General features: G+C 35.2%; 1 protein-coding gene across 1 annotated transcript in view; it reads left to right on the forward strand.

Annotated features, from left to right (window-relative positions):
- The window catches only part of LOC128985375 (serine/threonine-protein phosphatase 2A 56 kDa regulatory subunit alpha isoform), an 86,769-nt gene that overhangs the window by 57,909 nt on the left and 11,250 nt on the right, over window positions 1–17,610 (forward strand). Inside the window, exons 5-6 of the mRNA XM_054404812.1 lie at window positions 1,926–2,018; window positions 10,311–10,441. Of these exons, the coding sequence (XP_054260787.1) occupies window positions 1,926–2,018; window positions 10,311–10,441 (224 nt within the window). The remainder of the gene's footprint in view (window positions 1–1,925; window positions 2,019–10,310; window positions 10,442–17,610) is intronic.

The following is a 17,610-nucleotide window of genomic DNA, read 5'->3' on the forward strand; positions in this document are numbered from 1 at the left end:
TTGCCGAACACCTAATTGACAGCAATCACAGTTATTCCAGCCTGAATGAAAATTTAAAACCTTTACACATTTGTAGAAAAAGTCGAGTAATGACATCACTAGAGCAATATGAAATTTATAGAGCATCTAAAACAACCCCCCACAACCTCCTGAATGATAAAAGTACACTACAATCCAACATATTATTCGAAGCATTGTTAAAGTTGAATGAAACGCCACCTGTAGCTACAAAGGACAGAGACAGGACAAAGGTCAACTCTGCAAGTAACGTCTGACCCCAGTCGAGACTCGACACACGACCGACGCGCGTCTACATGTCCGTAATAGCTCAATTAAAGTAGGCCTACCGTGTTTTATGTTTTATTTGTAATGTATCTAAGTGTAATATCGTTCGTGTACGTGTTTCAAAACTTCAAGACGCACCCAATGGGGAAGAACAAGGACTTATATTAGGACTGATGATGGCAGTTTATTCTGCCGAAATGCATATCCTGTAATAGGACACAGCACAAGGATCGACTGGGCGGACACAGGTAATTTAACCTTTTATTGTTTATCTTATATTTAGGTTAAAATTGCTGAATTCTTTTCTGAATCAAGTTTAGAAAAAACATGCAATGCAATAAGTTATTTTCCCTCACTTCAAAATATGTTTTTCACTTGTATTACCACTCGTAACAGGATGCTTCTTCTTAATACTTATTATAATTTTTTTTCAAAACAATTCTAATATTTAGTCTATGTCACCAGTTGAAGCCTCAAAATCATGTCACCACTGCAGGGTTAATACTGTTTCAACGGATGTTAATCACTTTGTACTATATTTTATAATCTGCTAGTATACTATGTAGATGGCTTGTTATAAACACATGTTACAAGTCTTTTGTTTACTTTTTACTTGTTATTTTGTTCAACCATCATAGTTACTTGGCATGCCATAAGGCCAATGTTAAATTTTAAAATTTTCAAATAAGTTGTGTAGCGAAATGCAAATTTTCCTGAGGTAGTGGCTGTTGTCAATCACGTTTTTAAGGCTATAAGTCCTTAGCCTAATTCCAAAATTCAAAATTTAGTCAAAATAAAAATCTTTCCGCTGGCTTTCGAGATCATACAGATAGGCAGACAGACAGACAAACTGACTTTGCTAGAGTGTAGGATTGTTCTGAAAATGTATGCGGATGGTAAATCAAAGTGTGCATGATTTAAAATAAAACACACAGTATCATCCGCTTGAATATATATTTGTATTATTTGCAATTGAAATATTTTGTTTCTCATTAAATTATTAACTGTAGTGCTAGGTGACAGTTTATTAGAACAACACTAACACTGGTATTTTTACTACTTAACATTGTAAAATAATTCCATTAGTTAGCTCTATAATGACTTTAGTTCAGTGCAGAGTACTCTCCTCTACTCTTCACTGTCAGGATCAAGAGTGCGAAGGTTACCAAATACACCTAAAAGAAATTGAATGATCATTCAGTTTGATGACGAAGCACTTAATTTTTGCTTTATGTGTTGATGTAAATTCATAGATCTACAGAAAGAATACATGATAAAAATAGTTGGTATTAGGTGCTACTTTTAAAGTCAAGATTCGAGGTTACATGGTCTTTTACTATTCTATTTTGGGGAGTATTCTTGCATACCATCATCATGTATATGATTTAATAACTTGAAATAACGCCACATAAAAAAATCCCAAATTGTGTGTACATGGTGATAAATAATGAAGAATGATGGTTAATCGGTTAAGTTACAATCGCTAAAGATTTTACTTACTTTAAATTTCAGAATCATAGAGTTTATGTCCCAGTAACCTTAACCTCCTAAACTTCAAATCTCTTGTTTTACCAGAATAAGCACATATTTATACACATACGAATTTAATAATTTTTTTTTACTTAAGGTGTTTGTTTTAGCTTGTATACGAGTTATTCCTGAGATTTCTGGAATCATCCGACTTTCAGCCTACGATTGGAAAGAAAGTAATAGACCAAAAATTTGTGTTACAGGTATGTTGTGTTCATTTGCTTTTCTTATTATTTATACTAGAACAATAAATAATTTAACTAAAGCTTAGCATAGATAATTTGCCTACGCAATTTTATTTTAATGAGGTTTTGAATAAGAAATTTCCCAAAAACATTTTAAATACATATTATTTCTTGCCTGTACATTTACCTTGTTTTTAACATTGATTTTTGTGGTGTAATGTATTAGAAATCCTTCATTATTAATGACTAGCTGTGTGCCCGTTCTATGTATTATATTCAAATCAGCAGATGGGTTCGTATTAAGTATGTATTTTTCCAGTTATGCAGGTAAAACGATTATAGGAATACTCATAACCTTTGCAAACACAATCTGACAGTTTCAGCTCAAAACAAAATGCTAATAAATCTTTTTAGTTCTATCCAATGATCAAACTTAAGACTCAGCAGCTTTATAGATCTATGAGGTATAGCCCTTAAGTATAATTGAAAGCTAATTATGCACTGATTAAAAGTAGCTAAATACTACCTTACCATGATACACTTTATTCCGTTGACATTTTCATTAAATAGGTGCTTTTGTCTTTATTGTATAACACTGAGAAATAATGTCACTAATGCATTACCAACATACACAAAAATACAATTTTTACTTTTTAAACTAGGAAAGAAGCCTTATTGTGTTTTTTTAAATCCAGTAGTGGGTTGGTTTAGCATAATTTTGATAATACTGGATTTGAAAATTTTTAAGACTATTTAGGCGTTGTTATTGTTTTCTTTATTAACATTATTTTCATTTCTTATTTCAAATTTTACGTTTACATAAACATTTTATTTGCTTTCAAATGCTTAGCAAATTTCTTTATAGGGAAGTAGCTATTACCATAGGTGGCATGTGAAGAAGACTGTTGAAATAATGAATAAACCTTTTACAAATTATAAGGCTTTATTTGAGTAAAAACCAACATTACAGAACAACACAAATAAACAAGTTAAATTTGCATGGTAACCAGGACAGCTGATCATAGTTGTAATATCAAGGATATTAGAAATCATCACATTCTCCCCTGGTTAAAATTGTGTGCATAATCTTGTAGGTATTTTGGAAGTCTTTTCTCCCTGAATGGTCTTTGAGAAGTTACTGGTAAATTAGGTACACTTTCACTTGTTTCCATTTCATCGGTTGGATTTTCATTTATTTGTACATCATCATTTTGTGCCTCATCTTGTTCTTCTTGAGAATTTGATGTCTGGGCCATAGCAGTGTCGGATTCATCTCTGAGAAGTCTCACATCCCCTCGAGGAGCCAAATGCTTTAGAGACACGTTCGATTCTTGTCCATTTTGATTTCGAACACGATCATACTGAGGGTTAGCTTCGATCATCTCTACTTCATCCACTTTCTGGTCGTACTTGCTTGACTGATTATGGCATTTTAGTAGAGCTGGTCCAGGAAAACTTAGCCATGTGGGCAAAGCAATTCCATTGCTTGATCTCCTAGAGTGCACAAAAAACCGTTCGTGGGGAGTAGCATTGGTAGCCGTACACAGTAAAGATCTAATAGCATGCAATGCATCATTGAGAACACGCTCCCACTGCCTAGTTGGTAAATTCTTTCTCTTCAGTGCAAGGGTTATTGTTCTCCAAAGTGTTCCGTTAAAGAGCTTGACTTGTCCGTTTCCTTCTGGATTGTAAGGTGTTGTTTTGCTTGTGGTGATACCACGAGAATGTAAAAACGATACTAGTTCTTGAGATAAAAATGAAGATCCTCTGTCGGAGTGGATGTAGCTTGGAATTCCAAACATTGAAAATAGATTACTAAGACAATTAATCACAGTAGACGAACTAGTATTCCTACACGGATATCGGATATGCAAATGGGAATCTGGAATACTCATCTATGATGGTATGTAAATAATTATTTCCTGTGCTGGATGGAATAGGTCCTTTGAAGTCAATATTCAATCTTTCAAATGGCGAAGTAGCCTTGATTAGGTGCTGATCAACAGGTTTGTAAAAACGTGGCTTAACCTCAGCACAAACAGGACACGACGTTGTTATATTCTTTACTTCCTGTAGGGAATAATGGAGATTCTTACTCCTAATCTAGTGGTACATTCGAGTCACACCCGAATGGCTTAGTGCTTGATGTAAATCAAAGAGATGATTAGGCCTTTCAGTAACCGAGGCACTGACTCTTGAGAATGAATCTGCTACGACATTTTTATTTCCTGGACGATACACGATATCAAAACTGTAACACGACAACTCAAGTCGCCACCTCAAAATTTTGTCATTTTTGATCTTACTTGAGTGATTCATATCAAACAAAAAGGAAAGGTATGAGTTTGAAATGATGACCGATAAGAAAGTGTTTCCATTTCCGTACAGCTTCTACAATGGCACTTGCTTCCTTTTCAATAGCAGAGTGTCTTCTTTCAGTGTCAGAAAGACTTCTGGAAAAGAATGCTACAGGTCTTCCATTTTGACTTAGAGTTGCAGCAACAGCAAAGTCAGATGCATCAGTCTCTACCAGTAGTGGACTTTCTGGGTCAATGGTAGAAATAATCGAGCTGGCAATGTCCTTCTTCAGTTCATCAAAGGCAGATTTTGCAGATTGAGGCAAAGGAAAAGATTTACAACGGACCAAGTTTTGTATTTTGTCTGAAAAATTACGTATCCACTTAATAAGAGTAATGGGCAAACATTCCCACAGCACGCTTAAGAGATGTTGCATCTTTGGGAGGAGGCATTTCCAACAACGGTTTCAGTCTGTCTGGATCTGGTCTCATGGTTTTATTACATATCAAATAACCTAATAGCTTTATTGAACTAAGAGAATACTTGGACTTCTTATCGTTCAAAGTAAACTTATACTTTTTAGCTACTTGAAGAAACCTTTGTAAATTCTCATCATGTTCTGCTTGAGAGCCGCCACAGATGGTAATATCATCTAAATAAGCATACACTCCTTTAAGATTTTCTTTTGATATTATGGAGTCTATCACTCTTTGAAAGCAGGCTACACCGTTGGTGACACCAAAGGGAATTCTAGTGAACTGGTATAGCTTACCATCAGCTTCGAATGCTGTGTGAGGCCGGGGCCACACTCATCTTATCTCGCTGAATTTTTTCCACGGGCGTTACCCGTGGGTTTGAGAGATACATTACGGTATATGGGGCAGGCCACACTAGAGTAAAAACGTCCGTGAATGCGTTTGTCAGTCTCGCTGGTAAAACCAGCGAGACTGACAAACGGAATTGCACGTGTATTCTCTACTAACATTCCACGGGCGTTGCACGTAAAACTAGTCGCGGGGCATTGCGGCTAATGGGAGTGAACACACTCATCTTATCTCGCTGATTTTTTCCACGGACGTTTCTATACTGTACAGTGAGCATGGAGGGGAGGGGGGCGAACACGGACACGGACGATTTTTATTACCAGTGTGGCATGCTCTATCAGTCTCACTGGTTTGCCCGAAAAACCTATCTCGTAAGACGAGTGTGGCCACGGTTAAACTGTTTCACGTGCTTCGCACGTGAAAACGGAAAAACCAGTCTCGCTGGTTAAAAATTACAAGTGTGGCCCCGGCCTAAGGCCTTCTTCCACAGAAATGAGAACAACATTAACACAAATAAACAAGTTAAATTTGCATAGTAAACAGGACTGCTGATCAAAGTTGTAATATCAAGGATATTAGAAATCATCACAAAGACCTGGGCTGGGGACCGATATTCTTTTTCATTTTGATGTCCCAAGAGCCCAAAGCCATCTTCTGCTTTGAATATAGCAGCAACAGTAGTGGAAGTTGGTCAATTGTAACGTATTGTTGTCTGACAGAATATATGCCCAACATCCGCACATCCTCACGTTGTTCAAGTGATTTTTATCTTAATACCTGTCCCAATATTTTTAATGATTGTAAGCTTGTAAGTACAATTACAGTAGAGTCTCTATAATCCGGCCGTTCATTAGACCGGCACGTCCAGTAATCCGGCACTGTGTTTTCGCCGAATATTCAGTAAATTTTCATGTCTAGACTTGAAAACGCGAGTGTCCATATTTCACAACAGCAGTACACTGACGACTGACGTCTGCTACGGGTAGTTGCGTACAGTGAGTTGAGTGAAGGCAGTGTTGTGAGTACAGTGTATATACTATACAATCTACAAGTGTAGTGCGATGTCGGGAAAACGTAAGCATGTAACGCTGACTTTAGATAAAAAGTATACGATTTTAAAACGTTTGGAAAAGGGCGAAAAGTTGGCTCATCTGTCTAAGGAATACAATATCGGCCGTGCAACTATACACGACATAAAGAAGAAGAAGGAGCAGATCGAATCATTCTTTAAGAGGAGTAGTGAATCATCTTCGAAGGTAAGAAAGACATTAAAAGTAGGCGAATTTCCGCAAGTAGAAGACGCACTTTATAATTGGTTCATGCAAGAAAGGAGCCGACACACGCCAATTTCAGGTGATATCATAATGGAAAAGGCGAAACTGTTCTATAACAAAATCATGAAAAAGGACGACTTCCGTGCAAGTGTTGGGTGGCTGGATAAATTCAAACGACGCTTTGGAATTCGACTGCTAACTATGACTGGTGAAAGGCTTTCGTGTGATGTAGCGGCTGCAGAGCCTTTTATTGAAAAATTTAAAGAAATCGTGGATGAAATGGACTTAGGCCCAGATCAGATCTACAATGCTGACGAGAGTGGTCTGTTTTGGCGTCTTTTGCCGAAACAAACATTCGTTCATAGAGAGGAAGCTAGTGCCCCTGGTCGCAAGTTGGCCAAAGATAGAGTAACTTTTATGCCGTGTTGTAATGCTAGTGGCACACATAAATTAGAATTGCTTGTTATTGGGAAAGCCAAAAAGCCAAGGGCTTTCAAAAACACACAGTTGCCAGTTACATACACAAACTCGACAAAAGGATGGATGACAAAAACTCTTTTTTTGGAATGGTTCCATCAAACGTTTGTACCATCGGTAAAAAAGTTTTTGAAAGCACAAAAACTGCCTCAAAAGGCCATTTTGTTGCTCGATAATTGTCCTGGACATCCAGATGAGGATGAGTTAAAAAGTAGGGATGGAAAAATCACTGCTTTATTTTTGCCCCCAAATGTAACTCCGATACTCCAGCCCATGGACCAAAATGTGATCCAAACTATAAAAACGAATTACAAAAAAACCCTTTTGTACAGTGTTTTGTCAAAAGAGGGGGGTGTTGTTACAGCTCTGAAGGAAACCAACCTGAAAGATGTTGTTTTTAATCTTGCAAGCGCATGGGAAAAACTTGCAACAAAAACAATTGTTTGTTCATGGGCGAAGTTGTGGCCTTCTCTTGATTTATTAGAGGATTACAGAAGACAATCAAATCCTCAAACGACAGTGACAACAGATGCTGAGCTAAATGACTTGAGAGAAGCAATAGCCGAACAGTTAGTAGACGATCCAGAAGATCTGACATCAGCCGATGTTACCGCCTGGTTAGACGGAGCAGACGACGAGCAGTGTCAAATCATGACAGACGATGAGATCATCGAAGATGTTCTAGACGGCTGTGACGTGGAGGAGGGGGACGAGGAGGGCGGAGTGGGCGGAGCCAGTACGTCGACGTCGACAGCTGCAGCTGCACACACAGTCAACACGGATTCGGCGCTCTGTGCCTACGCAACTGCAATAACTTGGGCGGAAGAAAACGGTTCTTCGGCTTCCGATATTATGACACTAAAGAGGCTCCAGGAAAATGTTTTAAAACTTTCTTTTAATGCAAAGAAGCAGAAAAATATTACAAACTATTTTGCTGTTGTTTAAGTAGGTCTTATATGTAAAGTGTACAGTAGGCCTAAAGTTCTGTAATTTTCATTTTGTACACGTACAGTATTTAGTGATTATCTTTGTTCATCGTCTGATATTGTACTGTACGGTTGTTTGCTGTTTCATATCACTGTTTATTTTTCACAATAATACATTAAACAACATTTCATTAGGCCTATACTGTACAGAAATTCAAATGATTGTTATCATAGTTTTCGTAAGCAATAAAATGTTGTTTATTGTAAAACCACTTCAATTTCTGATGCATTTCCACTAATCCGGCATTTTCTATAATCCGGCCATACTAATCCCCATATAGGGCCGGATTAACGAGATCCTACTGTACTTGAATTTTGATGATTAGGAAAATATGCGAGAATTGTAGTTTTGCTTTTTTTGAGCGGTATGTTTTGTCTTGGAAAATTATAACTTTGACCCTGGAAAACCTGGAACTGTCCTTGAATTTTATTTTGATGGGATGCTGGACACTCTGTACTAGTAATGATTATTTCAAATTTTTGCAAATTTTAACAAATAACTTGTTATTTTTACTTTATTTTAAACAGAAACATCCGTTAATAACGTAATTGTTATGACAGAAAACTAAAAAAAATACAGTATATATTTACGCTTAAAACGACCTCGAATACCCCGTATTGACGACATTTAAAACACTTTACTCAAACTCATTTTCATCATAATGTTTTATGAAATAATGTTTGAATATGGAATAGAAGGTTTCAATACCTTGATTTCCTACCTTTTGGTAACCCTCCAATCCCAGCATACCAGAGGATTATGATCCTCCAGTAATTGATTTATTGCTTGCTCTTTTTACCTATTGAATATAAATATAGATCAAGCTTTCAAGTGAGCACACTTTTATTGAATATTGCAGTATTTTCAAATCCGTACCAGTGCCACTTTTATATCGTTTTAGGTAGGCTAACAATTTTTCACCTCTTAATAGCATTTCATCATACTTAGCAATTTACACACCTCTAATCCAACCTCGGATTGTCCGACTCCTTACTTAATCTGACCTTGCTATCCCCTATCAGTGACAATGTTATTGCGGCTATTTGCCATGTAGAGATATGATCAACGTCTTCGGCAGTAACGTGAAAAATCATGTTTTCCCATCCAACCACGGAAACATCAGTCAGAGTTTTTTGTGATCTCGGAAACATTTATCCTACGGTCACAAGAATTATCATTGTCTTCTTCGATTGAAAAATCTCAAAAGAACCCTAGGTCACAGAAAACATTATTATAGTCTTCTGCGATTGCTTCAAAATCCTGAACATCCCCCGCGGTCGTGTGAATATCATAATTGTCTTCTGTGATCGTGGCAAAATATTAAACATCTCTCGAACTCACGGAGTGGTCATCATCTTCAACAATCACATAAACTTAATTGTTGTTAGGGGTCTATCTGCAATCGCGGCAAACTCCCGCTTTCATAGAAATTATTGTTGTTATCTGCGATCTGCGATCGTAGCATACTTCTGATTATCTCATGTGGTAAAGGAAACATCATTGTAGTCTCCCGCAATTGTGGCCAAATATTGAACGTTTCTTAAGATCACAGTAACATTGTCGTTTACAGCAATTGTATGAAAATATTTAACATCTCCCTATGTCATGAAAACATCTAATTGTCTCCCACTGTAACATTATTATTATCTTTCTACATCATGCACGATCAATGAATGGCAGTTGACTTGGTCATTTAATATGCTTCTCAGATAGTCCAATCTATTCATTGTTATGACCATCGTCCTATAGGTAACAGATTAGCAGGGTTGTACTTTAATTCAATAGTATTTCTTAAATCAATGGTGGGTTTTATGGTAACTATTTCATATACAGTGGAACTCCATCTGTCAAAATCACATGTGACAATACCACATTGGGATAATGACAAATTTGGATAGTTGGATTTTTACAAAAACTGAGGTGGACATACTTAGTTTTTTCACGTTTCTGGAAAGATTTTGAATTTGAAAATTGGCGCATTTGCTTCGATTGATGAGAATGACATATTTGAGGTAACTGTGGGAGATGATGATAATTTTCTGTGCCCACGATAGATGATGATTAAGTTTACTACAAGACTGCAAAAGATGTTTAAAATTTTTCCGTAATCTTGAAAGACAACGATGATGTTTTTGTGACTGCGGGAGACGAGGATGATGACTACACAACCACAGGAGATGTTCAGGGTTTTGCCACGATCATGGCTTCTACCCTTCCACCTTCTTGAATAACAATTGTCATTACTTTAGTTTTAGGTTTTGAAATTATTTTTGTAAACATTTCGGCTGGTTGTCAATTTGGAGGGTTGGAGTTTGGATAGTCAGAGTTCTACAGTAATAGATTTAAATTCCTCTCATGTCACAAAGTATGGGTATAGCTGCTAGTTTTATTTTACAAATAATCTATGTATTGCATTTTATAATTTATCTAATGTGATAATATTGTTTCAGCTTTTAGATTTGTTTGATAGTGAAGACCCAAGAGAAAGAGATTTCCTAAAAACGGTTTTACATAGGATTTATGGCAAGTTTCTTGGCCTTCGAGCATTTATCCGGAAACAAATCAACAACATCTTCTTAAGGTTATATTAATATTATTATTATTATTATTATACCCCTAGTCATCACAGATCTGAATATCTACCTTATAAACGTGTAATTTTATTTGGAGTTATCACTAAGCTGCTAGTAAAAAGACTGGCGTGAAGTTGGCCCCACCATAAACACACATCAAATAATCCCTTAGGTACTACTAATTTGTACTCTATTGTAGATATAAATATAAAATTTTTGTGTTTAACAGTTACAGTTTACAAAATCTTGACATAAGTTTCAACAATTTGGTCAATGTGGTAGAGCGAGTGATGTCATAAATGGCAGAGATTTTTCTGCAATAACTCTGGTGTCTTTTGAGCACAAATTTTAAAACCTGTATATTGTTGGAGCACAAATTGAACACTTAATTTACATATATGTATAATAATATATGGCAAATTCTTTGGGTGGAAAGCTTAACGTAAAGTTTGCCCAACCAGCATTTTTTTATTTTTTTTATTGTTACTTCCGAGTACAAATATTTTTTTCATACCTTTAAAGAACACAAATTCAGCGATAAATTACGGAGTAATTTTTATGTGTGTGCATATTATGGTGGCGCAAACTCCATGCCTGGGTTTTGCTTAGCAAATTAATTTAAAACAAGCTTTAGTGTGTTTGACTTTATCTACAGTCTTTTCTGTCTATGAATAATTATTATTTTCTTTTCAAACCAATGTATTTTGTGTTTTTATAAAGCCATTATGGATCAAATGTTACACTTTTAAATGACCATTTCAGCTGCATTAGCTTTCCTTAAAACATCATTGGCGTACCCAAAACTACGCCTACCCAAAACCATAACGTATTACAATCTTTAACTTCTGTACTAGTTTTGACTAGGCCTTAATAGAGTCAAAATCTAAATCATTAAGCCTTAATACTAACGTCTGAAAAGCATAAGGTTATAGAAATAGATAGCATGTTCTTTAGCACCCTAATGACAGTTGACACATCCCTCATGACAATAAACATGATGTTTCCAGTAATGTTAGTAGCATGACTATAAATCTCATGAGACCTATTCTGTACAGAAAATGGAATTTAGTATTGTGTATTTCCTATTCAATTTAAATGATTTTTTTATCAATGAATTATTTGAGATTGATGTTGAGTTAATATTTGTGACGGAATTACAAGAAGCAAGGTGTAAAGCAAACTGTCCTTAATGTTTTACATCTTTCCACAAAGTTTCAATTTAATTAGAAGGCTAATTTTGTTGTTTTAACCATGCAACAAAACAGCTGATTGTCGTTAACAAAGCTATAAACGTTATTTTCTCATTGGGGAAATCATTTAATTGTTTTCCAGGATTATAAGACAGAGTATTGATATATCTGCAAAACTTGAATTATAGGCCGCGTCGAGACAAAAGTGGCAACAACGCTGTGCCGTCAAACCGAAACAGCTGTGTTACACAAGTTTATAACCCTTTGAGTGCCTCGAGCGGGTGAAACAATTTGAGTTGATTTGAGGTTTTCCAGGCCTACATATGGTGTTGCTTCTAGGAATGCTGACCATTTTTCCACATAAATGCAGGTGTTTAGGAAAATCGCCATTGAGCCGCATGTTGCAACAAAGTTTTTCCAGCATTGAGAGTTGAAGAAAACTGTCTCACTTACTGATAACCTGTGTTAAGTCATTTAAGTTGGGTCATTTTATTTCTTCGATTTGAGACATCCCCATAAATCAAAACAATTTCTCCGTAGACAATCCAGATAAGTGGGGTGATATCAACCATTTCATGTGCTCTATTTTTTACCCACAAACTCTGGGTTACTAACTGGACAGCCATAATCTGCTTTAAATAGGCTAAAGCAGCAACACCATTGAAAGTTGGTTAACGTATATTAACGTGTTTTCTGTCAGTGACAGTATATGCCCCGCATCAGAAGGTTCTCACGTTGTTCAGTGGAGTTTCTCTTAATACCTGTCCCAAATTTTTGAAAGTATGGATTCATTTGTCGAAATAGGTTGGAGAACTCTTGTAGCTATAAGATTTGGATAGCAATTTTCATTTTCTCTTTTTGAACAGCGTACCTATATTATTTGCCTCTCCTGAATCATAAAAATAAACTTGACTGTAACTACTCGATCGTTGAATATAGAAACACTAATTCCTTCACTTATGTTTTGTCTAATATTGCCACTAAAACTTTCAAAGGCAAATGAGTTTTTGAAACTTCTTATTTTTTACTTGAAATTTCTGGATTGTGTTGGTGAATTCAGTAAAAAAATTTATATAAGTGAGCCCGAAGAACTGGCAACATAACCTAGAAGTAAACAATCCATTTGCGTTTTTTTCTCAATTGAAGTAGAGCAAGTAATACAAAAGTTTACAATAAAAACATAAGGTCCGCCAAGATTTAGTATAATCTTACTACTTGAACTTATCATAGTCAAGGCATTATTATAGTATGTAATAAATGTTTTTAAATATCTCAATCTGTCAGTGTCAGAAGTAAACATTTCTTGCATGCATTCAATTGATCTGACATTAGGCAAGTTTACTTTACCACCGTGACAACACTATGTGGTTTGTATATTTTTTCACTTCCAAAGTAAGTTGCATAGCAGAACTGGCTAATATTATCACCAAATATATCAACCAAGCAATATATCACCAAAGTGTATCTGGATGGGTATCTGTTAGACCAGGCCTCTCTTTTTCTACTCTCCTTATACGCATAAGATAAGTTAATTACTGTATTAAATGTCTCATCCTCCGGTTTTCAACATTTCATCTTTGAACTTGAGGCATTTTCTGTTCTTACAACAAAACTGATTAACTGTTTTACTTGGTCTTCTTAACCTGAATATTACAAACTTTAATATTTATTCCCAAAAAGCTAATGAGTTTCTTTTTATAAACAGCTGTTTTTTGTTATTAAATTTGTTCTGTGTATTTCTTATGGGGAAAACCCGACCTTTGAGAGGGTCTCACGCCCTCAAGAGTAGGAATTTCAAAATTCTAAAACCTTATTGCAAAACTACATATTCAGACGAATCTTTTGACACCTTAAACGTTGAAATTGGTCTACAAATAAGGGAGGAGTTGCGTTAACAAAAAACGGCTTCACGTATTATATATATAGATAGATAGATTTACATTTTTGGCCTAAATTTGTTTTGTTTTGTAGATTATTAGATTGTGCATTGTAAAATACTAATTTTAGTTGGTGTTACATGAGTTAAAATAACATATGTTCATGGACAAGACAGAAATAAGGTGAAGTTTATTCTCATTTTCAAAGTTTGAGTTTAAATAACACAATTCAAAATTATTCATCGACATTCAATTTTACATTCATTTTAAAGAGCATTAAAAACTAAAGAGAAATCATGTATAACAAATATATTTATTGTATAAGTCCAAAAAAATATGTAACATTTACTACAAAGAGGTCTCGAAAAATTCTAGGCCCTACCCAGCAAACAACCTAAATCATGCTCTAGGACTTATTACAGACAAAACTATATCATTTTACATCCTTATACAGGGTGATTTGTACTCAGTGTGACAAAATTTTTTTGGTATAAGTACAAAGTAAATGAAGTGTGATGATGCATATCAAATGTTCCAAGTCTAAGAATTAGCTTCCAAAAAAATTATTTTATGTTTTTCAAAAATAACCATGTTTTTAAACTTAATACAGCGATTTATCAATTACCTGTATATGGATTTGAGTAGATAATGTCATTTTCGTGTTCTACGTTAAATTTTGAACAAGAATCATAGAAAATGACGCAGGATCAGTTGTAAAAACTCCATTGTAAATAGATTCAAAGATAAAAATTAAGATGTTCGATAAACATTTGAAAAACAATGGTCAATTGCATTTTTCACACCCTGTATACAACAAAGTGTCGGAATATGTTAAAAACTGCGCCATTTTATAAGCTTTCCAACGATATGCTACACTATTGAGGTTTATGTCTGCTTATGTACGCTTTAATGGTTTGAAGACTACAAAGCATGGTGTCTTTAACATTTAAAACATAGAAAGCCGGCATGTATTAAGCAAAAGTTGTATTTTTGATTCAGCTTGAACAGTAAAAACAGTAAAAAGGTTCCCTGTTTTCTGGTATTCAAACCACTAAAACAAACAAAAAAATATATAAACCTCAATAGTGTAGCATATGGTTGGAAAGCTTATAAAATGGCGCAGTTTTTAACATATTCCGACACTTTCTTGTATACAGGGTGTGAAAAATGCAATGGACCATTGTTTTTAAAATTTTTATCAAATATCTTAATTTTTATCTTTGAATCGATTTACAATGAAGTTTTTACAACTGATCCTCCGTCATTTTCCATTATTCTTGTTCAAAATTTAATGTAGAACACGAAAATGACATTATCTACTCAAATCCATATACAGGTAATTGAGAAATCGCTGTATTAAGTTTAAAAGCATGGTTATTTTTGAAAAACATAAAATAATTATTTGGGACGCTAATTTTGAGACTTGGAACATTTGATTTGCATCATCACACTTCATTTACTTTGTACTTACATCAAAAAAATTTTGTCACACTGAGTACAAATCACCCTGTATATAATACGTGAAGGCGATTTCTAGAAAACACTACTCCTCCGTTAATAATGGACGGATTTTTACAAACGACGTGTCAAAATAAAGTATTTTTTGTGTAGACGCCCCCTTTCACCAATTCATGTAGTAAAAATCCTCGGGCTTTGCCCCACAGGCCATCAAAGTTGGAGTTTCTCCCATAAGATTAACATGGGGGAATCTAAATATTTGATTGGAAACTTTGTCTCCACTAATTTGAGAGAACGGTTGGGCGTAGAAACTTGGTAGAGGTGTCCAAAGAAAGGTCTTGGTCTGTAGATGAGTTATCAAAAGAAAAACTAAGCAAAATCCCTTAGGACTCTGCCCCAGAAGCCTTAAAAGATCCCTCCACAGAGTTGTTTACATTTTGGCCATGAGAATAATACTTTTTAATGAAACAGCTGTTCATTTTTAAATTGTATTTCAAACAACACATATTTATTGGGAGTTGAATTCTACCAAATAAGTATTTGCAATGTTATTTTCTGATTTTAAAATTGATTTTCTTCTTTATCATGCCATGTTTTGCAATATAACGTTCCATTACGAAATCAGTGGAAAATCCTTTTATCACAGCAATTCTTAAATTATTTCTTATTGAGCTATCTTATATCTATTGTACGGGTTGGTGTGTGCCTTTTTCGCCACTTTGCATACATTTTATCATATTATTCTACAAAATATCAAATATTTATGTAGAAATATCTGCTCTTATTGTGTCTAATAAAATCCAAACTTAGAAACATTGCCTAAAATGGTACCTATCTTGACAAATTATTTGCACCTGCCTATATTAGGGACTTTGGCGCACCGAATTTGTAACATTATTGAAAATAACACGACATTTTGGCTGTAAATATGGTACAAAGAGAAAATACAATTTAAGCAGCTACTGTCATGACAGAAAGGTCATATTCCTTTTAAACTAGATCACATAATCCTTTGACTGGGACGGGTGGCGTCGTCCTGTAATCCAGCTACTAGGAGGTCACGAATTGTGGAGATTTATAGGAATGCACTGTGGATGCGATACTCCCTGTTGTGGATTAACGTCTGCACGAGTGAGTACTACGACTACCCGCAGTGATATCCTGATAATTATACCAATTCATGAATACCAATGCAAAAAAAATTGGTTCCAATTCAACTATAAACTGCAGGTCCCTTGGTTGCCATTCGCTGTATGGGCTATTAGTTAACAGCTGTATCCAAGGAATTTCGGTGTGGCATACTTTGTGCCACATTTGACTCCACATCGGCCTTAGTCACTAACAAGACTTCAAGATCGTGCCACTCATCCTACACTCATCTCCATTCATACTTGGCTTACCTACTATGAATGGTCGCCATAAAAAACGTATTAAAGGATTAAAGTATTTATCATATACGTTGATTAACAATATGTAAACGTCAATATATACGTAACAGCCATTTTACAGTATTTTTGCTTTTTGGAAATGTTCCATTGCTATGTCATTTGCATTATTTATTGCCAATGAAGCCGCCAAGATCATATGAACTAGGAGGCCCCTAACAGTTCAAGAATAAAAGCCAACTTTACTTCATGTATTCCACTACACCTAACATTCCGTAGAGAGATTATATTGACAACTTTACGATATTGATAAGGCCGAGACAACTAACTGACATCCCCCATGTCAAGGAATTCCAGCTTTATCAGTAACCCCATAGTCAATTTCTCAAAACTATGCTAGAGGGTTCATTCATTGGCACAGAAGTACGATATGCGCGACGTGACGAAGGAAAATCAAACTTACACTGTAACGGATAGGTATAACTCCCTTTGGAGTTAGAACGTGTCTTCTCAACAAACATATATTTTTTCTCAAACACTGATGAAGTCGCGGAAATGTTTAACTACAAGATCCACCAATACGATTTAAATAATATTTAAAGGTTCTACCAAAGGAGGAGATACCATATAACATTTTAATAATAACTCCGATGACGTACAGGATAGGAAATATTTTAATCATTGAATGAACAACCAAATTTGGCAACTAAGGCAATATTACTCTTTGAACAATGTTAAATGCTCAAAATATGTATATTTCACCTAATTCATCGCAGTTAGATGAATTAACGTAAGCCTCGAAAGTTACCGTCGATTTCGACGGGATTCCACTAGTTTGACTGTATTTTATGTTTTGTTTTTTATGTTTTTATGTTTAGAATAGGTACTATTAGGAGCCATGCAGAAAATACGCAAACCGTCAAAATAAAATCATGCATCTATAGGCCTGACTTACGAAGTCCAGTTACCGCATACACTTTATGTGATTAGCCACAAACCATCACCAAATGCACGAATAAGTTGTGGTATTATAACTTTTTAAAGGTTTAAATGTATTTATCAACGATTCATGACCATAACCTGCAATTCTATAACCAAACAATTTGTAAACAAACATTTACTAGAACGTAAACAATCGAAACAACAACACACGAGCCAGCTGTGTAAAGCTGTCTAATTGCGTAATGGTTTTTGATTATTTGACCACATTTCTCAGCTCCATTGTACAGTAAAAGAGCAAAACAGTTGTTGCCAACCTCCTTCTGTC

The sequence above is a fragment of the Macrosteles quadrilineatus genome, unplaced genomic scaffold (genome assembly GCF_028750875.1).
Source record: "Macrosteles quadrilineatus isolate MER2022 unplaced genomic scaffold, UCM_ALF_1.0 Scaffold_2__2_contigs__length_208266976, whole genome shotgun sequence".
NCBI classification, from domain to species: Eukaryota; Metazoa; Arthropoda; class Insecta; order Hemiptera; family Cicadellidae; genus Macrosteles; species Macrosteles quadrilineatus.